Raw genomic sequence first — 16,283 nt, 5'->3', positions numbered from 1 at the left:
CTCTGAGTGCGCAACGCGCGCGCACTCACTGCAACACGTGTGTGTGTGTGTGTAACACACACACACACACGTGTGTAACAGAAATACGAAACGCGTGTGTAACACAGCAACACGTGTGTGTGTGTGTAACACAGCAACACATGTGTGTGTAACACAGCAACACATGTGTGTGTAACACAGCAACACATGTGTGTGTAACACAGCAACACATGTGTGTGTAACACAGCAACACATGTGTGTGTAACATAGCAACAGATGTGTGTGTGTAACATAGCAACACGTGTGCGCGTGTGTGTAACACAGCGGGGAACAACGAACTCCGGGCTTGACTCACGCACAAAGACACACTCACTGACACACTCACTGACTCACACACACTGACACACACACTGACACTCACACTGACACTCGCACACACTGACACACACACACTGACACACACACACTGACACACACACACACAGTGACACTCACACACACTGATACACACAGTAACACTCATACACACTGACACACACACACTGACACACTGACACACACACACTGACACACACACTGACACACACACACTGACACACACACAGTAACACGCACACACACACTGACACACACACAGTAACACGCACACACACACACTGACACACACACTGACACTGACACACACACAGAGGCACGATAACTCGATGATGAATCGATCTCTGAGCCGTGGTGCGTCTGCGAGCTCCTCGGCAGACGCGAAGCCTTCTCGCCCTTCCCATTGACCAGCAGCGCGCACTCGCACGCGGCTCGCATGCGGCTCGCCTCTGGCTCCGGGTGACGCTCAGCCACATTTGTCTCCCTCCCCCGTCTAGCCGTCCCTATCCCGCAGCCAGGGGCAACACGACGCGTTCCATCTCCCCGTTCGGTCGCGCTCCCATCCATCACATCCGTCCATCCCTACCGCTGTCTCTGCCTCGAGCGCGCTCTCCGTCCGTGCATCTGCCGTGCCCCCACCTCCCCCACTCCATCGCCTCCCTCCCTCCCTCCCCCTCCTCCCTCTCTCGCGCGTCTCCCTCCCGTCCCTACCCCGACATCCACGCGCCGCTATTCTCAATCCCTGTCCGCCTCGCACGCCCACGCGCCGTCGACGAGTCGTGCGGAGCCGCGAGGCGAAGGGGTGGAGGAGGAGAGGGAGGCGAGGAGTCCGATCGCTGGGCAGGGGCGATGCCGGGTTTGCCGCACGCTGAAGAGGAGGAGAGGTGCAGCAAGGCCATTAGCATCATCTCCGAGCTCTGCATCAAAGAATTTGTCGTCAAGGACCGCTGCCTCGACTTCCTGTCGCTCCTGCCTGAACGCTCTCGGCAGAGCAACCACACCGGTAAAGCAAAAATAATAATAATAATAACCTCAGTGCCCATTCATTCATTGCTTTCGTTCGTTCATTCATCCAGCAAGTATCCGTTGAGGACGGCCCGGCAATGATCTGTGTATGTGTCTTGTCGGTCCACCGGTTTGGGGGGTCCGAGCAATCGTGGCTTACTCTGCGCTGCCGATGAGAGACTGGGTGTCAAAGCCGGTCCAGAGTTTTGACTCGTGCTGTTGAACGAATAACGCTGCTGAAACGATGCGCCCCCAGAGAAAGAGCGTCTGCTGGCTGATGGGATGTGTCGAGAAGACTTTTGTTTTTAAGATATATATGTGCGGAGGGACAGAGATGGTTATGATTCGTATTGCCCGGTGATGTTTGATTGTTGTATGCCTGTTGCATCCCTCCCCGACTCGCTCCCTGCCACATTCAGCTCTTCCACTGCCACTCCACTACACACGCACGCGTGAACACACGTCTGTGTGTGTGTCTGTGTGTGTGTGTCTGTGTGTGTGTCTGTGTGTGTCTGTGTGTGTGTCTGTGCTCGTGCATGCGTACAGGTGCGCGCGCGCAAACACGCGTGCAACCGGCGCTCGTACACACGATTATGTATGTGCCATGAAGGAGAATCATTGTCCAAAACGTTGCCAGTTTATTTTTTTCTAAACCACACACGGTGTTATTCACGAAAGTGTTTATTGTGCTTGCGCACCACTGCCAACGCAACAGCAGCAGCATCACCAGATCCTGCGTTCATACACACAGGCGATGCCGTATGTTCATAGACACGCACACACGCACACACGCACAATACACACGTGCGTACAAAAGACAAAGATCCCCCGTATAGCCTTTAACAGACTCGTTGGTGCAAGTGCTGTTTGCGAGCATCTATGAAGGCTTGGCGCGGTAGAGAGTGGGTGGCCAGTACCACACCCGGCCGTCTTTGTCTCGCCAGTGGCGATTTTTGCACATCGAACCAGGTACTGATTTGAGGCTGAGTCGACCTAGGGGAGGCCCACACACAGGACAAGGATAGCCTCAACAGACACCACCACCTGTGAAGGTGGTTAGAGTACGCAGGCGAGTCGGTGGCATGGCTGCTGCTGCGCCCGGTCGTATTTGTCTTCCCGGTAATCCGTGCTGATGTTGACACACAACACACTCGGCACGTGATCCAGGCAGAGTGTGCGTCAATCTCGCGGAGACCCAGGAGTGTTGCTGCTACCGCGTGTGCCAATGGTGTCCATCATGGGCAGGAATTGAACTGATGTGGCCTCAATTGGTAGGTGGAGTGCGTGAACGGTTGGAGCCACACATTCATACACAGGACACACAGAACACACACATCACACACATCACACAGAACACACACACATAGAACACACACAACACACACACCACACAAACACACATCACACACAACACATACATCACACAGAACACACACACATCACACATCCAGAACACACACACACATCACACACACCACACACAGTACACACACACAATACACATAGTACACACAAAATACACACACACAGTCCACACACACAATACACTTAGTACACACACACTACACACACACAGTAGACACACATAATACACATAGTACACACACACACTACACATAGTACACACACACACAGTCCACACACACAATACACACACTACACAGACACAGTACACACACACAATACACATAGTACACACACACTACACACACACAGTCCACACACTACACACACAGTCCACACACACACACTACACACACACTACACACACACAGTCCACACACTACACACACACAGTCCACACACAGTCCACACACACACAGTCCACACACACACAGTCCACACACACACAGTCCACACACACACAATACACAGTACACACACACAGTCCACACAGTCCACACACACACAGTCCACACACACACACTACACACACACACTACACACACACAATACACATAGTACACACACAGTACACACACACAATACACACACTACACACACACACTACACACACACAGTACACACACACACTACACACGCACAGTACACACACACACAATACACAAAGTATACACACACAGTACACACACACAATACACACACTACACACACACAGTACACACACACACATACTACACACACAGTACACACACACAGTACACACACAGAATACAGAGAGAAGACGCAGATTAGAACCACGCGGTACGATGGTAGCACGCACATCCCCCCATACATAACACACAGACACACTCACCAACAAAGGGAACACACACACTCATACACGTATTCTCCCGTACACAACAAGCATGGATACTAAAAGCACACACTCCCATTAACCAACACATAACAACAGCAACACTTAATACACTCATGCTCACGAACACACACACAACACTCACATACACATTCTGCCTTACAGAAAACCCAACACACTCATTCCACACACACACACCACACACACCACACACACACGCACATCACACACCGAACACACACACACCACACACACAACACACACACACACCACACACACAACACACACCACACACACAACACACACCGAACACACACACACGCACATCACACACCGAACACACACACACGCACATCACACACCGAACACACACACACACACTGCCGTCATTGCCTTTAATCATATAACAGTTCACCAGAATTGGTTCAAGCGAGCCTAACGCTGCTGATGAGACACTGCATGTCAAAACCGGTCCAGAGTTTTACCTGTGAACAGACACTGCTGAATTTATAGCTGATAAGATATATAAAACATTGTTTTTTTTACGTGCAAGGACATCTACAGGAACGAGGCATATCGTCTGCTTATTTGCTGGGCAGTGGTGGCATTGCACGTGGCCTGTCATCAACACCGTGGAGAAGAGCAATGTGTGGACTCCGTCTGTCACAACAGTATGGGACATAGTATTGCCCCCTCGCACGCGTGAGTCTTCTCTGCGTGAGCCAGTTTCCTCCCACGTGTACACACTCATCGATTGACTGATAACAACATCAGAGCATACAGAGGGGCTCGCAGAGCTTGGGCGATTGTTGGTAGCGCCGGCTCGTCACCGTGTGGCTGATGCTGCCTTCCCTGCTCGTCCGTGGTTCCACCTCGTGGTTCCTCTGAGTGGTTAGTTGGGGAGTCACGATAAATCTCGTAAATATAATGCAATATTAATTAAATAAAAAATCTCAACGAATTTGTCAACCACACCGTGGCATTTAACGACAGCAAATATGACCGGCGACGTTTCGGGCAATGGCTCTCCATCACGTGCTATGAATTAAGGATCATACTCTTGGTTCTTTCGTTAAAGTCACGTAGGTTTTAAATAAAATATATACAGTGAGGGAAAAAAGTATTTGATCCCCTGCCGATGCTGTACGTTTTCCCACTGAAAAATAAATGATCAGTCTATAATTTTGACCCCAAGAACACCATCCCCACCGTCAAACATGGAGGTGGAAACATTATGCTTTGGGGGTGTTTTTTTGCTAAGGGGACAGGACAACTTCACCCCATCAAAGGGACGATGGACGGGGCCATTTACCGTCAAATATTGGGTGAGAACCTCCTTCCCTCAGCCAGGGCATTGAAAATGGATCGTGGATGGGTATTCCAGCATGACAATGACCCAAAAAACACGGCCAAGGCAACAAAGGAGTGGCTCAAGAAGAAGCACATTAAGGTCCTGGAGTGGCCTAGCCAGTCTCCAGACCTTAATCCCATAGACAATCTGTGGAGGGAGCTGAAGGTTCGAGTTGCCAAACATCAGCCTCGAAACCTTAATGATTTGGAGAAGATCTGCAAAGAGGAGTGGGACAAAATCCCTCCTGAGATGTGTGCAAACCTGGTGGCCAACTACAAGAAACGTCTGACCTCTGTGATTGCCAACAAGGGTTTTACCACCAAGTACTAAGTCATGTTTTGCAGAGGGGTCAAATACTTATTTCACTCATTAAAATGCAAATCAATTTATAACATTTTTGACATGCGTTTCTCTGCATTTTGTTGTTGTTATTCTGTCTCTCACTGTTCAAATGAACCTACCATTAAAATTATAGACTGATCATTTCTTTGTCAGTGGGCAAACGTACAACATCAGCAGGGGATCAAATACTTTTTTCCCTCACTGTATATACCTACGTGATGTTACCGAAAGATCCAAGAGTATGGATTCCTGCAGTCACGAAAGCTTCAAATCAAGAATTAAGGGTCAATTGACCAACACGAATGACACTTTTGTACAGAGCTGTTGTTGCCATTCGGGACTCGGTCGAGTGAAAACTGTCCACATTTATGAACGGGTTTGCCCAAATACTCGCAGAGTCGAGCAAGGCTTGTTTGCCAACGTGTCCATGCATTTAGCCCTGGAAGCAGCCTTCGCAACTGCTAATTCATTTCGTCCGAAGGCCATTGCATGTTGGAACACGTTACGCAACACACGCGTGGGTGTGAGAGATATGAATAACTTGGCGTTTAAAAAAAAAATTGGAGCAGGGGATCGTGGGCAGAAATACACAGTCCAATAATGTGGGGGTGGGGGGGTGGCATGTGTGGCAGCATTTTGATAGAAGTGAGGATGGAGACACTCGAGCGAGAGAGAGAGAGCCGCAGGGAGGAAAGAAATGCAACGTCTTGAGACTGAACTTGAGAGGCAGAGGAAAGAGATATCTTCACGCACTTACATCTGAATTGAAAACGCATTCCTTTCGAACTGCTTTGTGTGTGTGTGTTTAGTTCGTTGTCCTTCTCGCGCTTCCGATTAGCACGGTTGGCGACGTACGGTGCGAAAGAAGTGCAACTCACATACGTCCGTACGAATGCAGAAGACAAAAAGAAGCACCCGCTCCTTTCGAGCAGTGACCTTTCTTCAGGGGCACGCAAACGACGACTCCGTCCACAACGACTCCCTCCTGGGCGCCTCTGTTTATGTGCCGTGAAGAAGGGACGTCACCCGTAATATATTTGTTGTTATTATTTTTTTAAAGGCCACACGTTGTTGTTGTTTTTTGACGGATGTCTTGATTTGTTGTTGTTTGTGCGCCAATTACAACGCAGCGACGTCAACAGATCATCGTCTTCATTCAGCGTCTTGAGATGCAGTGGTCAGTCGTACATTGAATGACTCCACAACGGCTACTGCGTGTCGCGTGCCGGTCTCAGCCCCCCCCCCCCCCACCCGGTAGGAGGACAGAAGGTCGGGGTGGACGAGGACTGGGTGTGCTGAGGCAGTGATGTCCGTAATGCCGGGGGGGGGGACGAGGGGCGGGGTAGGGTCTCGTAAGAGGAGGTCAAGAGCGGGCCCTGCTTTAGCCCGTTAAGATGTCGATGGGCTGTGGAAACCACTGTGGAACAGAAGGGGGAGGTCGGCGTGAGTACGACGCGGAGGGGTTTGGAGGCTGAGAGAGAGAGCCACTGCTCTCTCACTGTGCGTGTCGGAGAGAGCTGGGCCCTAACCCGAACAGCTCGAAGTGGCATTTGAGCTCGGGTGTCGGTGGCGAGTCGGGGGAAGCCATGCAGGAGTCCGCAGGGGAACGTGGGGGCAGGTTAGTGTTGTAGGCAAAAACTGCGGAGCTGGGTGGGACGGGTGCGGGGTGCGGGAAGATGGGGAATAAGCAACTTGGAGGGTGGGAAGGGAACGTGGCAGGCGGGTGGTGGAGATGAGGTCGGGCAGGATGGGAGAGGGCCGGTTGACGATACCGCCACTGGCGTGGTCTCAACGAGTCCGGCGACCAGAGGGAGGAACAAGTAAACCCGTAAAAACAACGTTTTTCACTTTAAATCCTTTATATGCGCGGCGGCTAGAGTCCTCTCATCCTCTGGCTTGAGATGGCTGCCACCTATGGGTCAGATGATTGCATGGTAGCATTAAGCAATTGGTAAAAAAGTGTAAAATTTTGGAAAAAAAATTTCACGAACATTAATTGTCACGGACAACGAGTCTGTGTGGAAAATGTCAGCTCGATTGGATCACGGGGAGTGGGTTAAAAAACGACCGAAAGATTTGCACGGTCCTAAGCAAGCAAGCAAGTGAACTTAATATAAAGGATTTAAAAATATATTCGCCTGTGGAGGACGCGGGGATCGATCCCGCGACCTTTGGCACGGGAAGCGAGGACGCTACCAACTGCGCTACTCCGCCACGGCCTGTGGAGGTGTCACGCTCTGGGCTCCTACACTGTGACGTTCAGCCAAAGCCATGAATGAGTTCTATTTGAATAAATGTAAAATACATTTTTTTTGCCTAAAAAGTGTAAAATTTTGGAAAAACATTTTCACGAACATTAATTGTCTCGCACAACGAGTCTGTGTGCTAAATGTCAGCTCTATTGGATCACGGGAAGTGGGTTAAAAAACGACCGAAAGATTTGCACGGTCCTAAGCAAGCAAGCGAACTTAACATAAAGGATTTAAAAATTAACCCGTGAAAACAAAGTTTTTCACTCTAAATCCTTTATATGCGTGGCGGCTAGAGTCCTCTCGTCCTCTGGCTTGAGATGGCTGCCACCTATGGGTCAGATGATTGTCTGCCAGCATTAAGGAGTTGGTAATTACATATTTAATATTTTTCCCTAAACAGTGTAAAATTTTGAAAAAAAAATTTCACGAAAATTAATTGTCACGCACAACGAGTCTGTGTGGAAAATGTCAGCTCGATTGGATCACGGGAAGTGGGTTAAAAAACGATCGAAAGATTTGCACGGTCGTAAGCAAGCAAGCAAGCACGCAAGCACGCAAGCAAGCAAGCGAACTTAATATAAAGGATTTTAAAATAGCTCAGAGCAGCCGGTTGTGGTGGTGCTGGTGGTGGTGCCGGTGGTGGTGCCGGTGGTGGTGGTGGTGATGGTGGTGCCGGTGGTGGTGGTGCCGATGGTGGTGCCGGTGGTGGTGGTGCCGGTGGTGGTGCCGGTGATGGTGGTGCCGGTGGTGGTGGTGCCGGTGGTGGTGCCGGTGATGGTGGTGGTGATGATGGTGCCGGTGGTGGTGCCGGTGGTGGTGCCGGTGGTGGTGCCGGTGGTGATGGTGGTGCCGGTGGTGGTGGTGCCGGTGGTGGTGCCGGTGATGGTGGTGGTGATGGTGGTGCCGGTGGTGGTGCCGGTGGTGGTGCCGGTGGTGATGGTGGTGGTGATGGTGGTGCCGGTGGTGGTGGTGCCGGTGGTGGTGCCGGTGGTGGTGCCGGTGGTGGTGGTGATGGTGGTGCCGGTGGTGGTGCCGGTGGTGGTGCCGGTGGTGGTGCCGGTGGTGGTGCCGGTGGTGGTGCCGGTGGTGGTGGTGGTGGTGATGGTGGTGCCGGTGGTGGTGCCGGTGGTGGTGCCGGTGGTGGTGGTGGTGATGGTGGTGCCGGTGGTGGTGATGGTGGTGCCGGTGGTGGTGCCGGTGGTGGTGCCGGTGGTGGTGGTGGTGATGGTGGTGCCGGTGGTGGTCAGGGCCGATTGTGGCTGTGGGATCTGGTGGAGGGGAGAAGGCGGTAGTAGCGGGGAGGTGCAGTGACGAGGTGTGGAGGCATCAGCGACTTTGGCCACTATGATGTCTGGACCCTGATATACACAATATATACACGATACAAATACACCATATATACACAATATAAAAACACACGCCCGTAAATAAGTTCAGCAATGTGTCAATCCACTGCTGGATGAGAGCCTCCCCACGCGGTGTCGGTCATGATTGTTGTTGTTGTTGTTGTTTGACCATACCTCACCTTGCTGCACTTATGTCCTTTTGTGTTTACCACGTGTTGACTTTCGCAACCAATATTTTGATTCGCGTATATTATTTTGTGTCAGATTGCACGTGTGTCGTACACCCTCCTCCACCCGACACCGCCAGATCACGTGACCTATTCTCACCGCACCAGGCACTCGAACCGAGTCGACACGGGGGAGGCTCCAGGACCGGTTCTGACAATCGTCACCGGTGTTGGTGGCCGTGAGTGGAACTCGGGTCGCTGGGTTCGTAGCGAAGCGGGCTAGCCACTACGCCACCGCCGCACACGCACAGACACACAGACGCACAGACGCATGCATAATGAGTGTCAGTCAAGCAGACAGAAACATTCAAGCATTAACTAAGATTTCAGATGGGATTTCACAGATGACTTTACGATCGATACATACCACGATGTTAGAATGTTTTGCCTTTAATCATCGGATGGACCTTGTCGACTTGATCAATTATTCTGGGAATGATGAGTGCACACGCACACACACACACGTGCGCGTGTATGTAGTAGGTAAGTATGGTATATGTGGTATGGGGAGCGGTAGTGTAGCGATTAGCGCGCTGAGCTACGAACCTGGTGACCCGGGCTCGATACTAGCTCACGACGGACACCGGTGACGATTATCTGAACCGGTTCTGGGCCTCCCCTCGGTCGAATCAGCCTCAAAGAGTACCTAGTGCGGTGAGTAAACATCGTCACCGGGGAGACAAAGGCGGCCGGGCGTGGTGCTGGCCACCCACCCCCTCGTGTGCCGTTCTGGCCTTCATAGGTGCTCGCTAACAGCACTTTCCCCAACAGTCTGTTAAGGCTATACGGGGGACCTTTGTCTTTGGTTTTTGGCAAGTGCGGTATATGTGGAGTGGGGTGTGGTGGCGCAGTGGTCAGCGCACTGCGCTACGTTACCCGGCCGACACGAGATCGATTACCACTCACGACCAATAACAGTGGCGAACATTATTTGAACCAGTCATGCGGCATTCCCCTAGGGCGACTCGGCCTTAACTGGTTGTGTAAGACGTCAGCAACAGGGAGACAAAGGCGGCCAGCACCCACCTCCTCCTGCACTTTCATAGGTTCTCGCGAACAGCATTTGCCCAGCAGTCTATGAGAGTGTGTGTGTGCGGTACTGGGAAGACAAAGGCGGCCAAGCGTGGTGCCCCCCCACCCCCAAAATATACTAGGCGGCCACCTATCCCCTAGTGTGCTGCGTCTGCTAAAATAAGTTACTCACGAACAGCACTTGCCCCAACAGTCTGTTGAAGGTTCATACGGCAGGGGGAGCTTTGCCTTTGCGCTGTACCGTGTTCTCCTATCGGTGCTCTCAACACGAAGACAGCCTCTCGGTGCCTCTCGCCGCACTTGCCCAGATCATTGCAGTGGTGACGAAGCGGGCGCTCTGCATGTCATGAATAGGGCGCTCACGTTACGAAACGCGAGTTTCATTTTTTACTGGGCTCCTAGCACAGGCTCCGGCGCTTAATTGGCTCGTCTAAGAATTCAAATGATGGGCGGTTTGAATGGAAGGCCGGCAACCCTTCATCTCTGCCAGTTCAGATTTTCTTAGTCATTAAAATTAGATGTTGGCCGGAACAGACAATATTCTATCGCTTAATAGTAATACTCGTAAAATAATCCCGAATCGCGGTTGTACTTGGACAGTTTGGTGATGGTTCGCCGCTTAATTGTGATGATCTGCGTGCCCTGTGGCTCCGAAATTCCCTCGTCACCCTCACCTCCAGTCTCCAGGTGATCCACAATGACGCTGGCAGACTCCTCACCTGCGCCAGTACTCCGATCCCTCCGATGGCTCCAAATCCAGTCCCAGATCAATCTCAAGGTCCTCAATGGACTTATCCCTTCCTGCTTCGTCCTCTCATCTCACTCTACTCCCCTCCACGCACTCTCCTACCTCTCCCCTCTCATCTCACTCCACTCCCCTCCACACACTCTCCTACCTCTCCCCTCTCATCTCACTCCACTCCCCTCCACGCACTCTCCTACCTCTCCCCTTTCATCTCACTCCACTCCCCTCCACGCACTCTCCTACCTCTCCCTCTCATCTCACTCCACTCGCCTCCACGCACTCTCCTACCTCTCATCTCACTCCACTCCCCTCTACGCACTCTCCAACCTCTCCCCTCTCATCTCACTCTACTCCCCTCCACTCACTCTCCTACCTCTCCCCTCTCATCTCACTCTACTCCCCTCCACGCACTCTCCGACCTCTCCCCTCTCATCTCACTCTACTCCCCTCCACGCACTCTCCTGCCTCTCCCCTCTCATCTCACTCTACTCTCCGTCTTTAGCTCCTCATTTTCTGGATCCCCGGGATAATTTAGAGCAAAAGTTGAGGGTGCGTCTTATAATCCGAACAATATATCGTTTTTACTGAAGACGTGTTTGAATCTTTGAGTTCAGAAGCATCTTGTGGGTGACGTCTTTACTCATCACCGCATTCTCCGCGGTATAGATAGAACTCCACTTCTTTTTCTTAAACGACCCCGCAGTTTTGGGGATACCTTTAATTTGTATTTTCCTGAACGTCTCATAATCAGGAGATCAGTCGCACGCCTTACCTCCTCTCGCCTCCCCCCCCACCCACTCCCGGACTGCACTGCCCCCCCCCCCCGTAATGTAAAGTCTTTCAATCGACAGCTAATGGATCTCTACAGCTGTCGATGCCCCCCCCCCTCCACCATGCCACAGGCCAACAGATGCGCGTCTCTGCTTTGTCCCCCGTCTACTCCACCCGCGCCCCCACGTGCTCGCGGTGATTCTCTCTTGAGGGGGGCGGGGGGGGCTCGAGATCTTGAATGGCGGGGGGCACCACGCCGCACCACGGCGGTCGAGAACCGACGTAAGAGCGTTTCCACGTCAAGACAACACAGTGGCGATGATGTTATTTAGACACAGCTTCCAAGGGGCCCAGCACGTCAAGCGGCCAGCAACAAGCAGCAGGAGCGGATTGCGAAGCTGCTTGGGAGCCCAACCCCTGGGTTGAGTGGCTCCCACGCCAGAATCCGCACTAATCAGTGCGGCGGCTGCTGCTGCTGCTGGGAGACGGGAGGATGAGTTTCTAATTTGCTCATTCGTGGCTAACGTCATCATCCTTCGATTCTCACGGAGTTCAGCGCCCCCGCCTCCACCCCTTCTCCTCCACCCCTTATCCACCCCTTATCCACTCCTCCTCCTCCTCCACTCCGCCTCCACCCTCCTCCACCCCTCCTCCTCCACCCCTTATGCACCCCTCCTCCACCCCTTCTCCTCCACTCCACCCTTTCTCCACCCCTCCTTCTCCACCCCTTATCCACCCCTCCTCCACCCCTTATCCACCCCTCCTCCTCCTCCACTCCGCCTCCACTTCGCGTCTCCTCCCCCCCCGCCGACTCGACCGCGCCGGCCACTCGGCACGCGAGCCCACGGCCTCCGCGTGCATGGCGACAACAACACAACAGCGGCTCCTTGAACACATCATGGCGATTGTAGCAGTGCAGCAGCGTTAGTGGTTGGTGGTGGTGGTGGTCACGACGCGATTCGTGAGGACGCACAGTGCAGTACTTCACAGAACACCCGTGGCACTTAAGCGTGGAGCCGTGCGTGGTGCTTCTCGCTCAGAAGCCGGACGAAAGAGGCGATGGGGGCCTTCAAGAAAGAGACGAGGGCCTTCAAGAAATAGGTGATGGGGGCCTTCAAGGAAGAGGCGTTGGGGCCTTAAAAATGTCCTTCTTTCGAATGGCTTTTTTGTGTTGAGTTTGTTGTCCTTCCGACCGCACCTCCGATTAGCATACGTACGGTGCGAAAGAAGTTCAATATACGTATGTGTCTCTTTAAAGTTGGTGTAGACTGAACTCTGTTGCTGCTGTGGAATAGACACACGAAGGGTGGACGGGCTTTGTCCTTATCAGGACTCGTCTGCACCGATGTTGCGCTGCGCTGTTATGTGTGTGTGTTCATAATGGGTGTTGTCGTTGCATCTCACAGATTGCTCCACGGTCAAGAAGCGCTCGTTTGGGTGGAGCTTGCGTTGTAGGGTTAGGTTGACACAAGGTAAGATTGCAGCAGCCCCCCTTGATCGCCATGACAACACGTGTCGGAGAAGAGAGAGGGGAGAGAGGAGAGAGCTGTCAACAGCGAGAGGTGACACCTGGCACCGCCCAATAGCGGGTGAGTGGGTGGGTGTGCGAGGAGGTCCACTCGGCACTAAATGAGTGCTTGCTGGTGCCGTGTGTTATCAACATCAGTGGCTGGGCGGAGACGAAGGTGGCCGGGCGTTGTGCTGGCTTCACAACTAGGGAGTGCTGTAATGGCCGAACAGGAGTTGTTTGTGTGTAGGGAGACAGAGAGAGAGACAAAGAGACAGATAGAGAGACAGAGAGAAAGAGAGAGAGAGACAGTGGTGTCGTTGTGGTTGTTGCGCTGCAGTCTGAAGCTAGCAACCGGAGTTCGATTCCAGGCTGTGGCTAACACCCGTCGCGAGTGACATCTCAATCGGTCTCGAGCCTCCCCTAGGTCGACTCAGTTGTTAATAAGTAGCTGGTGGTGTGGTATGTTTTCAACGAAGTTACTGGGAAGACAAAGGTGGCGCTGCTGTCTGCACCACCGCTTTGTAAGGCACGCAAGCCTTCATAGGCGACCGCCAACAGCACTTGACCCACTCATCTGCATCGCCTCTTTGGGACGGTCTTTATCGTATCTGGCTAAAACTAAATTATCATAAACTACTTTTATTTTGCCAGGTAAGGGCCCACCGAGCTTTGTAGCTGTTTTTCAGACGCCACCTCGCCATATGATAGCTCAACGAAGTGGCTTATCATGTATAGCAGCCAAATACTCTTAACACGTGATGTTGATTATAAATATGGAGGAAATATCGGAGGACCCGGAAGAAAAAAAACTCACGCGACTATGGGGAGAGAGAGAGAGATGCAAACTCCAAATAAACAGCAGGCGTCAGGGGATCGAACCGACGGCATCCTGCGTACCAGGCGAGAGAGATAACATTTTGCCACCGTCATGGGATTAAACAAACGCTTCTGAACCCCATCACACAATGGGTGGTGACCCACAAGATTGTCACTCTGCGTGGCCTTCCGAGTGCACCGAGCCTGGCACGGCCAACTCGCAGCGCCGAAGTGGCCGCTGCGAGTTTGCCAAGGGGACGGCTCGGAGAGAGCACGGGCAGGGGTTGAGGCCCCTGGGCGCCTCGTGAGCGCCTTCCGTGGGTGCAGTCCGCAGGGGTCGGTGTGTCGAGGAGGTTACTGGGAAGGAGGTTGCGGATTGTTGCCACGTCGATGGCGATGTCAGAAGCGCGTCGCATTGTTTCCTGGGTTTCCTGCGAGGAACTCCCACACACCGCTCGGGAACAGTGGACAAAGAAACCGATTACGTGAACGATTAACAATTTATGTGTTTCTTAAAGTTCAAAACGATTTCCTGCTCAAGTCAACATTCAGGCCATCCATCGAAGCTCGTCTCTTGCTTACAAACCCTGGAGAGTCATTGATGGAAATTCCACGTTCCCATTGGTGTGGGGAGGGGGTGGGGCAATCTACCTTGGTGTTGACTTTTCCAGAAAAATAGTACGAATTGTATCGGCTCCGGAGGGATGATGGGCTGGGTCAACCCACATCCCTTGTGCCTAACTGGGATTTGCTTCATTTCTGTACTTTGTTGTGTGTTATTGGATATTGCTAATGGTCATGTAATTGACCGAAATCACTCCTGCAAACGAGCTTATCCTGGTCTCTTTGTCTTTCTGTGAGGCCGTTTTGGGGATGAACGCGATGAGGTGGCCTTAATTGAGCTCCACAATCGATGCCTAAACATCGTCCATTTCTGCAACGTGTCAAGTGGAAAGGGAATGGAGCCTGTTAGCAGATACAGCTTTTGATTTAACTTTTTTTTCTTTTTAAAGCTGGAAAGTGCTCGGAGAAGCACAACAAATTTCAGTTTTGAATTGCACGGAAAGACACACGGCGCGTGGGCCAGGTCACAAACGCAAGTTGGTGGCATCACTTTGGACCATGAAGGAAAACAAGGGGGCCTTGAACAGAGCACGCCACAGCTAAACTAAACAATTTTTAAAATTTTATTTTACCAGGGAAGACCCACTGAGCTATTACGTAGCTCTTAAGCGACCTGGCCATAAATAATATCTCAACGAAGTGGCTTATCATGTGGAAATGTATAGCAGCCAAATACTCTAAACGCGTGTTCCTAAATGTGGAGGGGGAAACCGGAGGACCCGGAAAAAAACCGACACGGCCGCGGAGAGAGAGACACGCAAACTCCAAGTATACAGCAGGCGTCAGGGTCGGGATCGAAACCACAACCTCCTGTATACCAGGCAAGGGAGTTAACATCTCGCCACCGCAGCACCCTGCAAGGGTCGAAGGCACTACTGTGGCTTGTGTCTTTAATTTTACACTTGTGCAGGAGATGCGCCCATCGGCCTGCTGTCGATGATGTTCTAATGCGGTTGATGATGGTCCTAGCAATGCCTTCGATGTGGAGGAAGAGGAATGTCAAAGTCAGAAGGAGGTGCGATTATGATGTTTGGGTCTCGAATGACAGGGTGGTTATTCCGGTCGTTAGCGTTGTGTACAACTGCTTGTTGTGTTTTATTTTGTTGTCCTTCCCTCCGCGTCTCCGATTAGCACTGGTTGGCTACGTACGGTGCTAAAGAAGTTCAATTTAGTACATGCGTTCCACTCTGCTACGGTGTTGTTCGCCTCGCGGTAAACTGAGAAAATCTGTCCGGTGTTTTGTCGGCGGTGGAAGAGGTGGCAACCCCCAGCAAAATGGGGTGGCAGGGTTTAAAATAGAATTCAAACCGAATTAGGCGGCGCTTTAATAGAACCGCTGACCCGTGTTATTAATCACGGGGCTGTCCTCCGCCGCTAGGAAATGAGCCGCAGGCCTCTTCCAACCCAGGGCTGGCAGCGAGAACGTTGCTGCACGCAGCGTTCGACGCGACCGCACGCATCGCGTGAACCCTCACGCGTGGAATGATGAACACCGACAGGGGATGAGCGAAACGCTGCCCAGGTCATGGAATCTCCAGTGATCTCAATGAAATATTGAATCCATCCATCCGGGTGTTTAGTTATTTATTTAAATCTACTCATTTGTCTCGAAACAAAAAAATATATGATCGCGATCGGCGTTGTGGAGAAT

At 52.0% G+C, this 16,283-nt stretch overlaps 1 protein-coding gene across 1 annotated transcript in view; it reads left to right on the top strand.

Moving 5' to 3' along the window:
• Window positions 1-683: 683 nt before the first annotated feature.
• LOC144723121 (synaptotagmin-9-like) overlaps window positions 684-16,283 on the top strand; it is a 39,679-nt gene continuing 24,079 nt past the window's right edge. Inside the window, 5 exon segments of the mRNA XM_078601710.1 lie at window positions 684-733; window positions 735-1,035; window positions 1,038-1,077; window positions 1,080-1,147; window positions 1,150-1,357. Of these exon segments, the coding sequence (XP_078457836.1) occupies window positions 684-733; window positions 735-1,035; window positions 1,038-1,077; window positions 1,080-1,147; window positions 1,150-1,357 (667 nt within the window).

Source organism: Lampetra planeri, chromosome 16, assembly GCF_965212315.1.
Source record: "Lampetra planeri chromosome 16, kcLamPlan1.2.h2, whole genome shotgun sequence".
Lineage (NCBI taxonomy): Eukaryota > Metazoa > Chordata > Hyperoartia > Petromyzontiformes > Petromyzontidae > Lampetra > Lampetra planeri.
The sequence above is the reverse complement of the archived record's forward strand: the minus strand, read 5'-3'. Positions and strand labels throughout refer to the sequence as shown.